This window comes from Triturus cristatus, chromosome 1_2 (genome assembly GCF_964204655.1).
Source record: "Triturus cristatus chromosome 1_2, aTriCri1.1, whole genome shotgun sequence".
NCBI classification, from domain to species: domain Eukaryota; kingdom Metazoa; phylum Chordata; class Amphibia; order Caudata; family Salamandridae; genus Triturus; species Triturus cristatus.
In genome coordinates this window covers 528162426-528177799 of record NC_140580.1, presented here as the reverse complement: position 1 = coordinate 528177799, position 15374 = coordinate 528162426, and the positions used below count along the sequence as shown (strand labels likewise).

General features: G+C 44.3%; 1 protein-coding gene across 2 annotated transcripts in view; it reads right to left on the bottom strand.

Annotated features, from left to right (window-relative positions):
- The window catches only part of HPSE2 (heparanase 2 (inactive)), a 1995135-nt gene that overhangs the window by 723933 nt on the left and 1255828 nt on the right, over positions 1-15374 (bottom strand). For both annotated transcript variants that reach the window (XM_085615005.1, XM_085615004.1), the window contains exon 4: positions 8057-8230. In XM_085615005.1, the coding sequence (XP_085471131.1) occupies positions 8057-8230 (174 nt within the window). The remainder of the gene's footprint in view (positions 1-8056; positions 8231-15374) is intronic.

Here is a 15374-nt window from a genome sequence, read left to right as displayed (position 1 = left end):
TCACATAACACATGGGAAAGCATTTAAATTCCATATGGTCTACAGTCAACACATAACGAACACACATACGAATAAAGTGGAGTATTAATTTAAATGTTTCACAGGGCTTCATACCTTGCTTTATCAAGAAGTGTAAAATGGGAGTAGCACTCTCTGTACTGGGAAGAACTGGAAAAGGCCTCTTGCCACAGTCAAGTTTTTGAAATCACTTTCCACCCTTAGTACTTATCTTGTGGAGCATTTCCATGGAATTGCGGAAAGTTCTTCTATTCTGAAATGCAGCAAAGCTCAAGAGGAAGTTCTGAAGTGAAATCTCAAAGAGAGTTTTGTTTGTCATTCTCGGCTGAATTAGAATTTAGCCGACAGGCTAGCCTGTCTGCCAAACAATCAGTCCACCTGCCTGACTCAGAGACATTGGGCTAGCCCACAGAAAGCTTCCTCCAATGGCTCAAAGGAGGAGGGGCCATCGGATTAAGGGCATTACCCCATCCACCTTGTTAGGGTTATCTATCCGTCACTGCAGAACAAAACCTGCCTATGAAGCACTGAATAAGTGACCCCTGCACCCTGGAAGGAAACTTTGGGAGTTTTTTATTTTTTTAAATAAATGTTATGTTTGTTGGAAAGCCATAAAAATAGACTGCATCAAACCTTTTGCACCATTATTACAATAACTTTTAAGGCAGAGAAATGACCCCTGAGCCTGCTTTCATCTTTAAATTTGGCAGAAGGTAGTCTAAAAGGGTGCTGGAGGTAATGTCCTCCCTGCCACCCTGAATGATGGTACTCTATCTGCCAAATCCTAAATCAGGCCCGAAGAGTTTCCCCATAAGCAGCCATAAACATAATCTGAGAGGACCTTTGTCGAATATATGGAGGAGGTACAGCCAGGTGATGCTTTCAAACATTAGTCTTTTTGTGTTTCTTTCTCCTATCCTTGGATTTCTAAAATTGACATAAGGAGTCATTGGCAAGCTGGACCACTGATAAATATGTTCATGAATGGACAAAAAAAGGCATATAATGGCACAGATAGTTGAACCAGCAAAAGGACCTCAAAGAACATTAAATTGATACATTGATTATACCACACCAACATCTCATGAACTATGCCAGTGGGAAGGCCTTCCTGTTGCACATGCATAGACAGATAAAGTAACGTGTGGTTCTTACCGCTTAGTGGCGACCACACTCACATAAATATGAGAACATAGAACATAAAATCACCCCAACCACACTTAACCAGCCATTACTTGCCTTTCCTGAAAGTCCAAGAAGGTAAATCTGTTTAGAAGTGCTTCTATCCCCTGGACACATACATTTGTTTAATCAAGACCGTGAAGAAGGATAGGAATAGAACACATAGAGTGGACCCCTGTGCCACTTTGGATATCTTAAGCCCACTACAAAAACAAATTAGAGCAGATAGGAGAATTCTATATTGTAAAACAAAATGACAGTAGAGACAAGGGATTGTTATAGAATTCATAATCTCACTGGTGAAGTCCAAGGCTTCTGGTTCACTGAGCCCTCACACAAATATAGTTTTTTTTAAATGTCCTGGAACAGTCTAAGGACATCGAAGGAACACATGGTACAAGAAAGCTAAACTGTGTCACAGAGACTGCTGCAGGTGGTTCAGTAGCCCACTGAGATTGTGAAGGCCATGCTACAACTGGCTATAGATTAAGTTCCCTATCGTGTGGATAGACATTTTAAGCACAAGTGTTCTTGACCATAAAGCAGGCACTACTTTGTTGAAAATGTCTGTTGGCATTTATTTGTATTTAAATCCCAAAGTGAGGGTGTGGTTCTGAAATACAAAAAACAATGTCCCTAATGTACAGTGAATTTGATCAATTTGTGGGCACCACTAACTCTTTCTGTTCCACATGAGGAGGCTAAACTTGTAAAGGCCAGCCCTACATGGGGGAGGCTTCACAATGCTACAATGCTGGCAACCCTGTGGTGGGTGCAGTGTCCACTAAATGTCCAGCTCTAAATGAGGCAGTGGGGCAGCTGGTTTGGTGGAGGGATGTGTATACCAGCTTACAGCAGTTGACCTACTTGCACCAAACCCTAACTGAGCCCCTCAGTCATTACTGTAGACTAGCAACCTTTGAAGCTTTCCATCTTCATCATTGACATGATAACAATGTAGCTAGTGGAGACATATGTTAGTTCTAGATGGGAAACAACCTTTACAACGCAGTCATTACATCGTACTAGCTTTACAACACAGTCATTACAACGCAACATCCTTTACATCGCATGCCATTACAAAGCATGTCATTACAACGCGTGGCACTACAACGCATACCATTACAACGCATAGTTTTTTACCCTTACACTATTCAACACTTACTCTACTGTTGTACTCGCTAGAGTGAGAATAGTAATTTTTACCCCTACACTATCCAACACTTACCCTACTGTTGCACTCACTGGAGAGGGAATAGTAAATGTTACCCCTACACTATCCAACACTTACCCTACTGTTGCACTCACTGGAATGGGAATAGTAATTTTTACCCCAACACTATCCAACACCTACCTTAAATACAAAGTAATGGTATGTGTTGTAATGGTATGCGTTGTAATGGCATAATGCGATGTAATGGAATGCGTTGTAAGTGTAGTTTCTAAAAATGCGTTGTGATGGCATGCGATGTAAAATCATGTGTTGTAATGGATGTTGCGATGTAAAAACTGCATTGTAAAGGCATGCGTTGTAAATGTTTGAGTTGTAATGTGATACATTTGTTGTAGTTGCCTTACCTTAGAATTTCCCCCAGGTGACAGTCTGGATCCGGATATTTTTTAGTCAGCAGTACCCCTGCATATTGTTAGGTGGCATCATCGACCGTCGTGGGCACCGGGATGATGCTGCAGGACCTACATAGACGCTGTCCATGCGCACTGCCATCAGTTCTTACCACGACTTTCCATGCCAGAAGCGCAGAAGCATGAAAGACACTAACCACTGATGCCTCAAAACTAGGGCGCTTTAGGGAAGTCCCTATCCCTAGAAATCAGTTCGCAGAGCAGGGAGGATGGGTGGGGCGGTAAGGAATCTACAACTAACATATGTCTCTACCAGATACATCATTACCGATGGTGTGTAACATGTTCATCTGAAAGAGACTGTTAGTTGTAGATTCCTTATCTTTGGATAGATAACCAAGCAATACCATCCCTGAGGAGGTTCTGCGAACCAAGATCAAACCAGAAAGTCCTGGAGGACCGAAAAAGCAAAGTACCCATCCCTCCAGACTTGGCTATCCAGGTAGTAGTGTCTGGTAAATGTGTGCAGGGATGCCCATGTTGCTGCTTGACAGATGTCAAGGACTGGAACTCCAGATGCTAATGCCGTGGCTGCCACTGTTTCTCTGGTGGAATGAGCACACAACTCCACAGGTGGGTCCTTCTTAACCAAAGCATAGAATATTTTGATACAAAGTGTAACCAATCGAGAAATGGTCTGTTTCTGAACAGCCCAACCTTTCTTGGCACCCACATAGCCAATGAAGAGTTGATTATCAACCCGGAAGTAATTTGTGCAATCAAGATGAAAAGACAATGCACGTTTTGGGTCCAGACGGTTGAGTCCCTCCTCCTCCTTGGAGGGCTGCGGGCTGGATAAAGGTAGGCAGAGTGATAGATTGTCCCACATGAAAAGACAGGACGACATGGGAAAGGAATGAAGGCTTGGTCTGAGGCACCATTTTATCTGGATCGACAGAGAGAAAAGGGGGCTTAGAAGATAAAGCCTGCAGGTCGCTCACTCTGTAATGGCAGTAAGTAAGGCCATTTTGAGTCTACAATTTGAAGTGACAGTTATGAAGAGGCTCAAACGAGCACACATAAGAAAGGTGGGAACCAGATTTAGGTCACATTGGGGCATTACAAAAGGAGATGGAGGGAACAGATGAGTAAGGCCCTTAAAGAATCTGTTAACGATAGGAGATCTTTTTTTGTGTGACTTTTTTGACTAAAGAAGCCTGATCTGGCAGCCGAAGAAAAGCAGAGATGGCTGCAAGGTATCCTTTAGAAACACCCAAAGAAGATCCCTGCTGCGCCAAGGAAAGAATGTACAAAAGGACCTTAGATAGAGGAGCACAGAGGGGGGTCAACAGCCTTTGCTGTGCACCCTGCCACAAATCTATTCCATCTACAGGCATATACTGTTTTAGTGGAGGGATACCTAGCTGCCAAGATAACATCACTGACTTCGGGGAGAAGGTTGGAAGCTGTCAACTGCCACCGCTCAATCTCTACGCAAGGACAGGTTTGGGTGAAGAACTGCCCCATGCTGCTGTGACAGACGATCCTCCCAAAGGGCAAGTCTGATAGTAGGATTGATGGCCATGCTCAGAAGGTCGGTTACCAGACTCCTCATGCCTAGTCTGGAGCTACAAGAATGACTTGAGCCCGGTCGCCCTTCATATGCTTGAGCACTCTGAGCAGAAGTGGTACAGGTGGAAAGGCGTACAGGAAGCCCAGTTCCACTCACAACAAAAAGCTTTGCCGAGCGAGCGTCGCCTTGAAAATTCCAACGTGCAAAACTGCTGATATTGTGCGTTCTTTTCAGAGGCAAACAGATCTAACCAAGGCTCTCCCCACAGCTGAAAGAGACCTTGCACCTCCTCCACTTGTCGTTTGTGATCAACATGGCACCGATGGCTGGGTTCATCCACCCTGGCGTTCAGGGAGCCCACCAGGTGTTGAACCGCCAGGGTTATGTCCTGATGTTCTAGCCATATCCAGAGGCGGAAAGCTTCTTGACAAAGAGTCCACGACCTCACCCGCCCTGTTTGTTGCAATATCACATGGTGGTAGTGTTGTAAGTAAACACCTGCACCACTTTCCCCGAAAGAGGCAAGGAATGCTTTCAATGCCAGTCTGATTACCTGGAGCTCCAAAAGGTTGATATGGAGGCTGGACTCCACCAGAGACCAGATGCCTCTGATCTCTGCCTCTCCCAGATGGCCGCCCCATCCCAGAAGTGACGCATCCGCCACCACTGTTAGATCTGTTTGGGGAAGGGAGAGGGATCTCCCTCTGACGCAATCTTGGTTCATTAGCCACCACAGCAGTTGGTGCGCAGTTCCCTCTGAGATCTGGACATAGGTGGAAAGATTCCCCTGATGCTGTGCTCACTGGAACTTCAGGTCCCACTGCAGATCCCGCATATGCCATCTGGCACGACCCACCAGCGGGATGCAGGAGGCCATGAGGTCCAGCAGCCTAGGAGTCATTCTCACTGAAATCCGGGATAGAGGCTGAAACATCGGTATCTTAGCCCGAATATCCTGGATTCGCTGCGCAGGAAGATAGGCCCAAAACTGCACTGTGTCCAGAACCACCTCAACGAAAGGGAGCAACTGAGAGGGAGTCAGGTGTGACTTTGCCACATTGATAGTTTACCCCAGCGAATTCAGGTGGTCTATCGTAGTCTGGAGGTGGGAGACGACAGCCTGGGTGAGCCAGCCTTTAACAGCCAGTCGTCAAGATAGGGAAAGACTGGAACTCCTTATCTGCGCAGATGAGCTGCGAGCTTTGTGAACACCCTAGGGGCACTGGTGAGGCCAAATGGGAGCACAGTGAACAGAAAGTGCTTGTGGCCGACCATGAACCAAAGGAAGCATCTGTGGGCTGGCAGGATGGGGATATGAAAATAAGAGTCCCTCAAGTCCAACGTAGTGCATACCGAACTTGGGCTAGGGTGAGAATTTTGAACTTCTCCTTCCAGAGGAAGAATTTGATGGCCTGGGGTCAAAGATAGAATGCAGGCCTTTGTCCTTCTTGCTAACCAGAAAGTGGCAGGAATAATAACTACTACCTACTTCTTGCACAAGGACTCTCTCTATAGCTCCCTTGGCCAAGAGACCTGATACTTCCTGGCTGAGAAGTGCCAAAAGATCCTCTGTCATGCGATCGTAAGAAGGTGGTATGGGGGAGAGGTAGTCTCGAAGGGGAGGGAGTAGCCCCTTTGGACTATTTGCAGAATGTACCTGTCCGAGGTGATGAATTGCCAGTGGAGGAGGTAATGGTGGATCCTTCCTCCAACTGGCCATTGATGAAACATCGGACTAGGAAGGTTTGGAGGCTGTGGCGGGGGAAACGATAGACTGGTCCGCCTGCGGGCTCCCTGATGTATGAGGGCGCTGGGTCCCACGTCTGCGGCCACGCTGTGGCTGGACAGTTTGCGTGACTATGGCTGGGCTAGACAGGAAGTGGCTGAGCGCCCCTTCCGTAGCCACGAAAGGCAGACTGAGGCGGACATGAGGTCCAAGAATCTGGCCGTAGCTCGAGAATCCTTGAAGCGCTCAAGCGTTGAGTCTGCCTTGTCTCCAAAAAGAAGGTTGTTATCAAAGGGCATGTCCATCAAGGAAGACTAGACATCCCTTGAGAAGCAAGAAGTCCTCAACAAGTCATAGCGTCTAACAGCTAGCGACGTGTCAAACGTACTGCCCAGTGAGGTAGTGGTATCCAGTCCAAATCGTATGGTGAATTTGGCTGTGTCTCTCCTGTCTGCAACTGCTTGAGAGAGAATGGCCTGGGCCTCCTCCGGGCACTACCCGCATCACCGTATACAGACGGTATGGGAGTATCGGCCTAAGAGGCATGCGGTATTCACCGACCGCAATGCCAAGCTGGAAGAGAGAACATCTTCTTCCCAAGATGGTCCAGATTCTTGGATTTACTGTCTGGGGAAGCAGAAGGGAATGCACGTTGTGATAAAGAGGCTTGGAATACCAAGCTCTCAGGTTAGGGGTGTTGGGTCAGGAATGCTGGGTTACCCAGAGTGGGCAATCGTCCTATCCACAGGAGCCCCTGTGCTGGGCTTGAATTAAGTCCGCAGAAGGACTTTCCTGAGGGCTTCATTGAACAGCAAAAGGGGTTAAGAAGATAAAGCCGCAGGCTGAAGCACCTCTGTCAGGAAATGAGTCCTGACTGCCACTGTAGGAAGCTCATGTTCGAGGACCTCGGCTGCCCTCCTCACTACCACAGCATAGGAAGCTCCCTCCTCTGTAGCCATGGTAGAGGGAGAAAGCATGTCAGGGGAAGTGTCCAGACCACTGGATGGGGTGGGTGGGGCACGGTCGACGCCGGGAGCTTGGTCGCCGGGTTCGACATCGGAGAAGATCGGTAGAGATCGACCGGCGTTGATCTGAATACAGCCCTGGATCTACGGGGCCCCTCCATAGCCGGGGCCGGGGCCGGAGCCACTGTCATCGAAATGCCAGGGTCCCCCGACTGACTCCATGGGGCCCGAAAAAGAGCCAGCAAGGCCGGGCTGCCCAAATATGATGTACAAGGCTCCACAGAACTGCTGGATCTGGGCAGGAGATGCTCTGGCTCTCGGAAAAGGAGGGAGGCATGGAGTCATCTCAAAAGTAGGATCTGGAGACTAAGCCTTTGGGGTCCCACGTCGTATCGGTCGACTGAAGGGGAGAAGTCAAAGAATGCCTGTGCTTCTTCGACTTCTTCTTGTCTTCCCAGACTTACCTGAAGATCTCCCTGATGACTTTGAGTGTGGGTTCCACAACCGTTCTCGAAACCTTCCCCTTGAACGGTAGCTTTCTCTGGATCTGCACTAGACTGGTGTGGAGAAAGAAAGAACTGACGTCAGCGCATGGGTGGCGTCTATAAAGGTCCCACAATGTCATCCGGGCACCCATGAAGACGGACGTGGAGACAGCCGACGCCACCTAATGACATGCAGGGTTACTGCTGAATAAAAAAATCTCTGGATCCAGACTGATGCAGCGGGAAATTTTAAGGTTAATAATCTACAACTAACAGTCTCTATCAGATACAAGTTGCACCATTAACCATGAGACAGGTACATAAACGTACATTTTGAAATGTAGTTATGCAGTTTTGCTATTTAAATGAATTTACTTAGGCTTGCTTCTACGATAACAGCATTGCAGATTTTCAAATATAATAAATAGTTAACATCAAGCACACAGAATTTTCAGTTTACTTATATTTCTGTCTATTAAAAATTGAAAAATAAATATGAAAATGTGAAAACTTCTTTACTTACCATTTCCTAGTTCCCAGGAAATATTGTATTTTTTGCTGGCACTGTATTTCAGGAGGCTAAGAATGCTGGAACTATTCCATGAGTTATCAGGGTTGCGACGAAGGGCATTGAGTCCAAAAATTAGATGAAGTCCAGAGCAGTCTACAAAGTTATAGAGTTTATCTAGAGACCTGGCTGGGAAAAAAACAAAAACAGCTTAGATTCCATTTTTAGGAGTTTAAACTACTGCACACCTGTTGGCTTGTATCAACATTAATTTGGAAGAGTGTTAACATTTTTATAAAGCTGCTGCTTATGTGGTGCGTGGTCGTCCTCCTCATACTTAAAATACAAGCTGGCAGTCAAAGACTCTGATACCTCAAAATGTCCTTAAAACAAAGGATAACGTTCTAGGTAGACAAAAGCCTATTAAAAAAGAAAAACTGAAGTTCAAGGCATCCAAAGTATTTAAAGTCACACTCTGTTAATACGGTGCACTGTTTGAATTCGCCATATATCGGATGCTGTTCTTTAATAGATATATTAGGCTGAGTCTCAACTTTTCTCTAAATTCCCCTTAGATGCACAAAATAATCAATTGCAAGTGCAATATCCTAACCTTGTTACGCATAATCAGGACTAACAGAATTTCACCTTGGCAAATATGATTAGTGAAATCAGAAATTCTGCCATAATGGTGGAATTTCCACAATTACACATTTAGGGCTAGGAGCAGATTGTGCACATTTGTGTGTAGGCTTACCTGCAAAAGTATATGAACACATATATTTGTTGAAATTCACACATATTTCACTTTAGTCTATTTAGCGAGTTTACATAGTACAGACAGGACCCTGTGGGTGGCAGCTTGGCTGATAGAGGTGCAATTTCACAAGACAACTAAGGCATGTAATACAGTTGCCTAAGGTGAACAACATTGGGTAAAACATACAGTTCAAATTCTTGCATGTACATAGTCATTTTCTACTGAGTCAGGCATATCTGACCTATGCCGGCCGAAATCTGGCATATAAATTTTGTTTAGCACAATGCCTATTATACTGTACTGATGTGTTGATAGTGATTAATATTACTAGCTACAGTAGCTCAACTATAGTCTACGGGGCAGATTTACAAGCCCCTTGCGAGACATTTACGCCGCCGTTGTGTCAATTCTGTGACGCAGCGGCGGCGTAAACCATGCGCCATGTTGCGCCTTATTTACAACGTGACGCATCTAGGGAGATGCGTCACGTTGTAAAGCCCTGCGCCACATTAAACCTGCGTCAGGTTTAATGTATGCAGGGTGGGCGTTTCGTTGGAAAAAGCCTCGGAAAAGTGACGCAGTGAAATCTACAAGATTTCACTGAGTCACTTTTCTGACGCTGCTGCGTCAAAACCCTGCGCCTGCTTGTAGCAGGCGTAAGGCATGACGCAGCATGTTAGGTATGGGCAGCCCCTGAGCATTGCTGGAGTTGCGTCGTGCTTGCAACACGACTCCAGCAATGCGCCGCCCTTATGCCATCAGATGCGTCACGCATCTGTTTATCCTTGCGCCACGATGCGCTGCATTGTAAATGCGGCGCATATGTGGAGGCGCAAGGGTAAACTTGCATGACGCATCTTTCCTGGCGCATCCCTGCTGATTTGCAGGGATGTGCCAGGAAACATAAATCTGCCCCTACATGTATGCTGCATATGTATAGCATTGAAGCTAACCACTATTTATATATTTCTATGACCAATCTAATAGTTCCTGTAATCAAGTTTACTTCTTATTAAGTGTCACATAATCCCATTCACCCCACACATCATATAACCCTATTTCTGTGTGAACCGATGCAAAAAGGTGAACCCACCTGTGTCTTTGGGTAAAGAGAATTGCTTAGACCAGGTAGAAGGGTCTCCAATGACAGAGGACCTCACCCCAGCCATATTCTGTTACAAGCCATGAGCCTCGTAAGCCTGGACACAGCTTAGCCTTAGCTCCCAGGTATGTGAGCTCTGTATCTCATCTCTTATTATGGCAGATTCTCTAGTTATTGTGAATTACCGCTAGGCTGTGTAGGAAAGAATATATATAACAAATAACACAACACTTTTTTTTTTCTTAATATGTTCTTTAGTTTTGGTATTGCCCATATATTTGTGATTTGAGACGATTGCTCAGCTTATGTTTGATTGCAGATTGGTGCATAACAGAAGCCTTCTGCACAACAATCCATATTTCTGTTTGTGCGCTGATCATGGGAACAGACTTGGGGAACTTTTTCTGTCCTGAATGGCAGGTAGGTAGGTAGATACTTCTTGCTGCCTGGCGTATAATAGGAATCTACTGGGTGTGACCAAAATCTTTGACACCACAAGATTTTGAACACAAGTGGAGAAAGAATGCATAACCATATTTACATGAATATGCAATATTTACAGAGCAAACACAAGATGATGGACGGAGTGCTGTAACTTTTTAAACACTCAGCCCCAGTCAAAAGATCTTGGTTAAATCCATTGTTCTTTTGTTCACCATGCCACCCCAGTTTGGACCCAGCCATATGCAAATCAGTCTTGACCCTGCTTCCCAGGGGAACAGTCCAGTCCGAACTCTTAGGCCAGGCCCCCCTGGACCGGAAACAAGCATTATGGGGCCATTTTTGGGTTATCACCCCATATCAGTCAGACTAGCTTGAATCCAATGGCACAGCGAGTAAGGGACCCATGTCTGGGCATACCCTTGGCCACTTACAGCAAACATAGCAATCACAACAAGATGACGGACAGAGTGCTGAAACTTTTCAAACACTCACTCCTAGACAAGAGATCTGAGTTAAATCCACCGTTTTTTCACTCACCATGCCACCCCAGTTTGGACCCAGCCATATGCAAGTCAGCCTTCTTGACCCTGCTCCCTATAGGAACAGTCCAATCCGAACGGCCAGGCCATGTCCTCCCTGGACCGGAAACAAGCATCCTGGGACTGGAAGAAGCAAGAGCCATGCCGGTTACAACACCCTGATGGATACAGGTTGCCGGTGGAGTGAGGGTAAGTCCATTCTGGAAACTAGTTCTCAATCCCGTGCCCAACCGTCCCAGCAAAACAGATTTGGGGTTCGTAGACAAATGGGAGAGAAAAACATATATAAGGCTGAGGAGTAGCAGGGGACTGGCAACAGATACACATTAGGATCTCACAACCCCTCGTGGGTAGCAGGTGAGGACGATTTGGAGAGTGTAAGAAGACGTCCCAATTACCAGTTAAGGTACCATTAAGGCAGATAAAACCTTAAGATAATACCCGCTTAGTTAAAGACCCTCAACTCAGCACATCCTTAACAAAGGAGGTAACCTCATCCCTCCCAAAAGAGAAATAGTGTTACCTAGCCACAAAACCTCACAAAATCACGCCTTCATTAAGATCTTACTTTAAAGTTAGGTCTGATTTAAGGAGAGACTCAGAGGAAGGTGAGGGAGGTGTGGCGGGTATAACAAGTAAAACAATGAGAATGGAATCAGGGGATCTAGGTATCCCCGTAGTACACTAAGCTGTACTCACACAAAATAGGTTATCGTGTTTGATAGTGGCAGAGCTAAACCTAGCTGTAGGAGATACCATGAGTGAAAAGAGCAGTGGCCTAGGCAGGACTCCTACCCCTGGGGTACAGACACAGGAGGCGGTGGCTCTAAAGGGTGGGATGCAGTCCAGGAAATGTTTAGCCAACTAGCGCAGGAGTTCAAAGACCGCTTTTCAATCTCTGAGGCAAACCAAAAAGAAATACTGCTAACCTGCTCCAGCCTAGAGGTGAAGATAGAGAGCTTAGCCCAGCACACGCAGGATATGGAATGTGGGATGCAAGACCTCCAGACAATGGTCCAAGAGAACACCCATGGGATGGTACGTTTGAAGTAGAGAGAGAAGGTATTGTCCGAAAAACTTGAAAAGATGGAAAATAATGCTAGAAGGAATAACATCAGAATTCTAAGGGTGGCTGAAGGCATGGAGGGGATGGATTTTTGATCCTTTGTACTGAAAAGCATCTTCCCACAAGAAGTCACCTTGGTTATTCCTGAAGTAGAAATTCAGCAAGAGCATGGGGACCCCTTCAAAGTGCATCCTGGGTGGAAAAACATGTGAAAGATTCTGGTGAATCTTTTATCCTACATTGTGAAGGAGAAAACTCTAGGTTTAGCTTTGAAGGAAAAATTGGGTGTTGAGAGCAACCTTTAGGATTAGGTCAGATACCTTCAAGAAGACAGCAGATAGACAGTGGGAATTGGGAAATAGAATGGAGAACTTGAAGAGGCTGTGAGCAAGTATACAACTAAGGTTTCCTGCTATTCTGAAGGTGTGACAAAATAAGATGCATCATTTTTTAGACCCAGAAGATGTGAACAATTTTATAGCATAGGTTAAGAAGGGGGAAGTCCAGATAAATGAATGTAATAGGGGGAATGTTACTGACACTCCCAAGGAGGTTAGCTCAAATAGGCACTGGGAATGCCTAGTTATATAGTTGGGAGGGAAAACAATAAAATCAGGTTGAAGGGATGGGGCCCCACGGCCAAATGGGATACCTCAGACCATTTTCTCAAGTGACCCTGACTAATGGGCGATCCTGTTGTCAGGGCTATATACTGAGGTAGAAATATCGAATAGCTTGCATATGAGTTGGAAAGGGTCAATAATCAACTCGATGTTTAAGGGTGCAGATAGATCGGATCCTGCAAACTATAGGCTTATAGACCTAATGGATGTGGAAGCCAAATACTACGCATCATTAATCTTGGAGGACCTGGTGGAATGCCCTACTAAAAACAAATTGATCCCTTTGAACCAAAAAGGATTTTGTAAAGGATTTGGAACAACAAAAAATATACTTGCATTGGCCATGATAGCAGAAAGGTACAAACGTGTGCATATAAAGTTACAGCTTTGTTTTATTGATTTCAAAGCAGCGTTCAACAGCATGGAGCGAGGACTGCTGTGGAGCAAATTAAAGAATCTGGGCCTCCTGAAATCAATATTGCGTGCCATAATACAATTGTACACCGGAACTTGGATCCAAATAAAAACAGCAGATGGCACGAGATTATCAAGGGCAAACTACACTGATATAGGGCTAAGGCAAGGATGTGTACTAGCACCTCATTTATTCAATCTCTTTATGGCGGATCTCTCAAAAAGATTAAACGAGGCAAATTCTCCTCCACCACGTTTGGGCCCATTACTGATAACACATCTTTCCTATGCCGATTACATAGTATTACTCAGTCTAACAAGAGTTGGCTTACCAAGATCGTTAAATTAGCTATCAACGTTTGTAAGAGATAATGCTTAGGAAATTAACATTAAAAAACAAAGACCATGACTATTGCTAAGCGGTCAGGATGTCAATTCCCGGTCAGGATGGGAGAAATACCAATAGCGGTAGTTAATAACTACAAATATCTAGGGCTGTACATAGATTTAAATTTCCAAACACATAAACACTATCTTGAAACAAAGGGAAATGGCCTAATCTATGCATTTGTGCCCTTCTCAAAAAAGTGAAGGGGTCCATCCCTGAAGCCGCTGCTCGCTGTATTAGGTGCCAAATTGATGCCGACAGTGGCGTATGCAAGCATCGTTCCAAATGGTACATATGCAAAACTGTTGGACAAGCTACAAGCGAAAGCATATAGGAAAGTTTTTTATTTACCTCAGAATGCGTCCCCAGCTCAGGTGAGACTGGAATTTGGTCTTACTCAACAAGAGATTGGGAGAAGCAATGCAATCATTAAAAGCTGGTATAAAATCTGGTTAAATCGAGCGAATGACTTACTCGATACCTTGTGGCGGGCCCAGGAAGAAGATCAGCATTCAAGTTATGGAACATTTTTGAAAATGGCCCTGAAAGAAATAAAGACAAAAGATCTCTGGGCACAGTCTCCCTCCTTCCCTGTTTTCCGTAGGGTGGTAAACAAAATGGCAAAATTACATACACTACTAGAGGATAAAAATTCATTTGCAAAGCGGTCTCATGCCTGGATGGTCCTGATGTCTTATACCAAAATACGACCGGCAGAATATATAAACTCATGGCCACCAGGTTTGGGCTTTTACCAAGTTTAGAGGATCAGCCTATATGGAGGTACAATGGTCCCACGATATGCAATCTATGTGGTGCAGCGAAGCAAGATTTCATTCATCTTATCTGCTTATGTCCTTGTTTAAAAACAACTTGGGTGTGGCTATTGAAAAAGGCGTTTAATGTTAGAGGGATCCGGTCCTGTAGAGCTGCAATAATCAAAGCCTGGATCCAACAGATCCCTATTTGAACTGTAAGGTGATGACATTTCTGATACGTTATGAACAGTTAATAATGTAAAAGGACAAACAAACTACTGTGTCATTGACTGAATAATGATTATGAGTACGGGAATACTAAGACCCTCTTGTTTGTATGAGTAAGAAGATGAACTAGGAGATCAAAAAAAGTAATCATTTTGATGGGTTCTTGAATTGTATCAACAGACTTTATATTGGGAGTGGAAAAGATAGTAATGGAAGCTTGTTTTATTATTATGGTAAATAGGAATTGGATCATTTAGTTTCTTTTTTAATGTTAGATAGGATAAATGATCCACAGATTGGTTTTAAATGGATTAAATGTATTGTATTTCATATTGAAATTAGAAATTATAGCAACGCTGTAGATTTTGTTATGAAATTTACATCAAACCTTTCGCCTAAAGTTCAAGATTAAATGAAGGAATAAAACCCTTTGAAATAAGTGTATACTCCAGGAAAATCTCTTTATATGCCAATGATTTAATGGGTTATACCTCAGATGTAGGTTTTGCTTTACCATATCTCATAACAGAAGCAAGGAACTTTGGTAGGTTCAATGGATATAAGATTAATGAAGAAAAAACAGAAATAATGACCTGGAATAATAGTTGCGGGGAAATAATATGAATTGCTGAAATTAGATTATTGGAGATAGAAATAACCCAATATATAGGGAAAACTGCAGCAGTAAATCTTGAAAAGTTGGACTGTGAGATAGGACAGTTGCTAAAAAGATGGCAGAATCTCCCACTCTGTATATATGGGTGGATTAACCGAGTGAAAATGTCAATTTTACCCAAGCTTACCTTCTTGTTCAATAATATTCCATTACATTTTGATAAAAAGGCTATCCTGATTACTGCTGGGCATTTCCGAATGCTTCTACTACAACCAGATTAGACCTTGTAACTGGTAATGTTCAGGGCAATGTTTTCAGGCTTGCCCAAGGAAGGCTTCTTCTATAAATATTTGGGCACCAAAATGTTTCAAAAAGGTTAAACTGAAATGTCTACA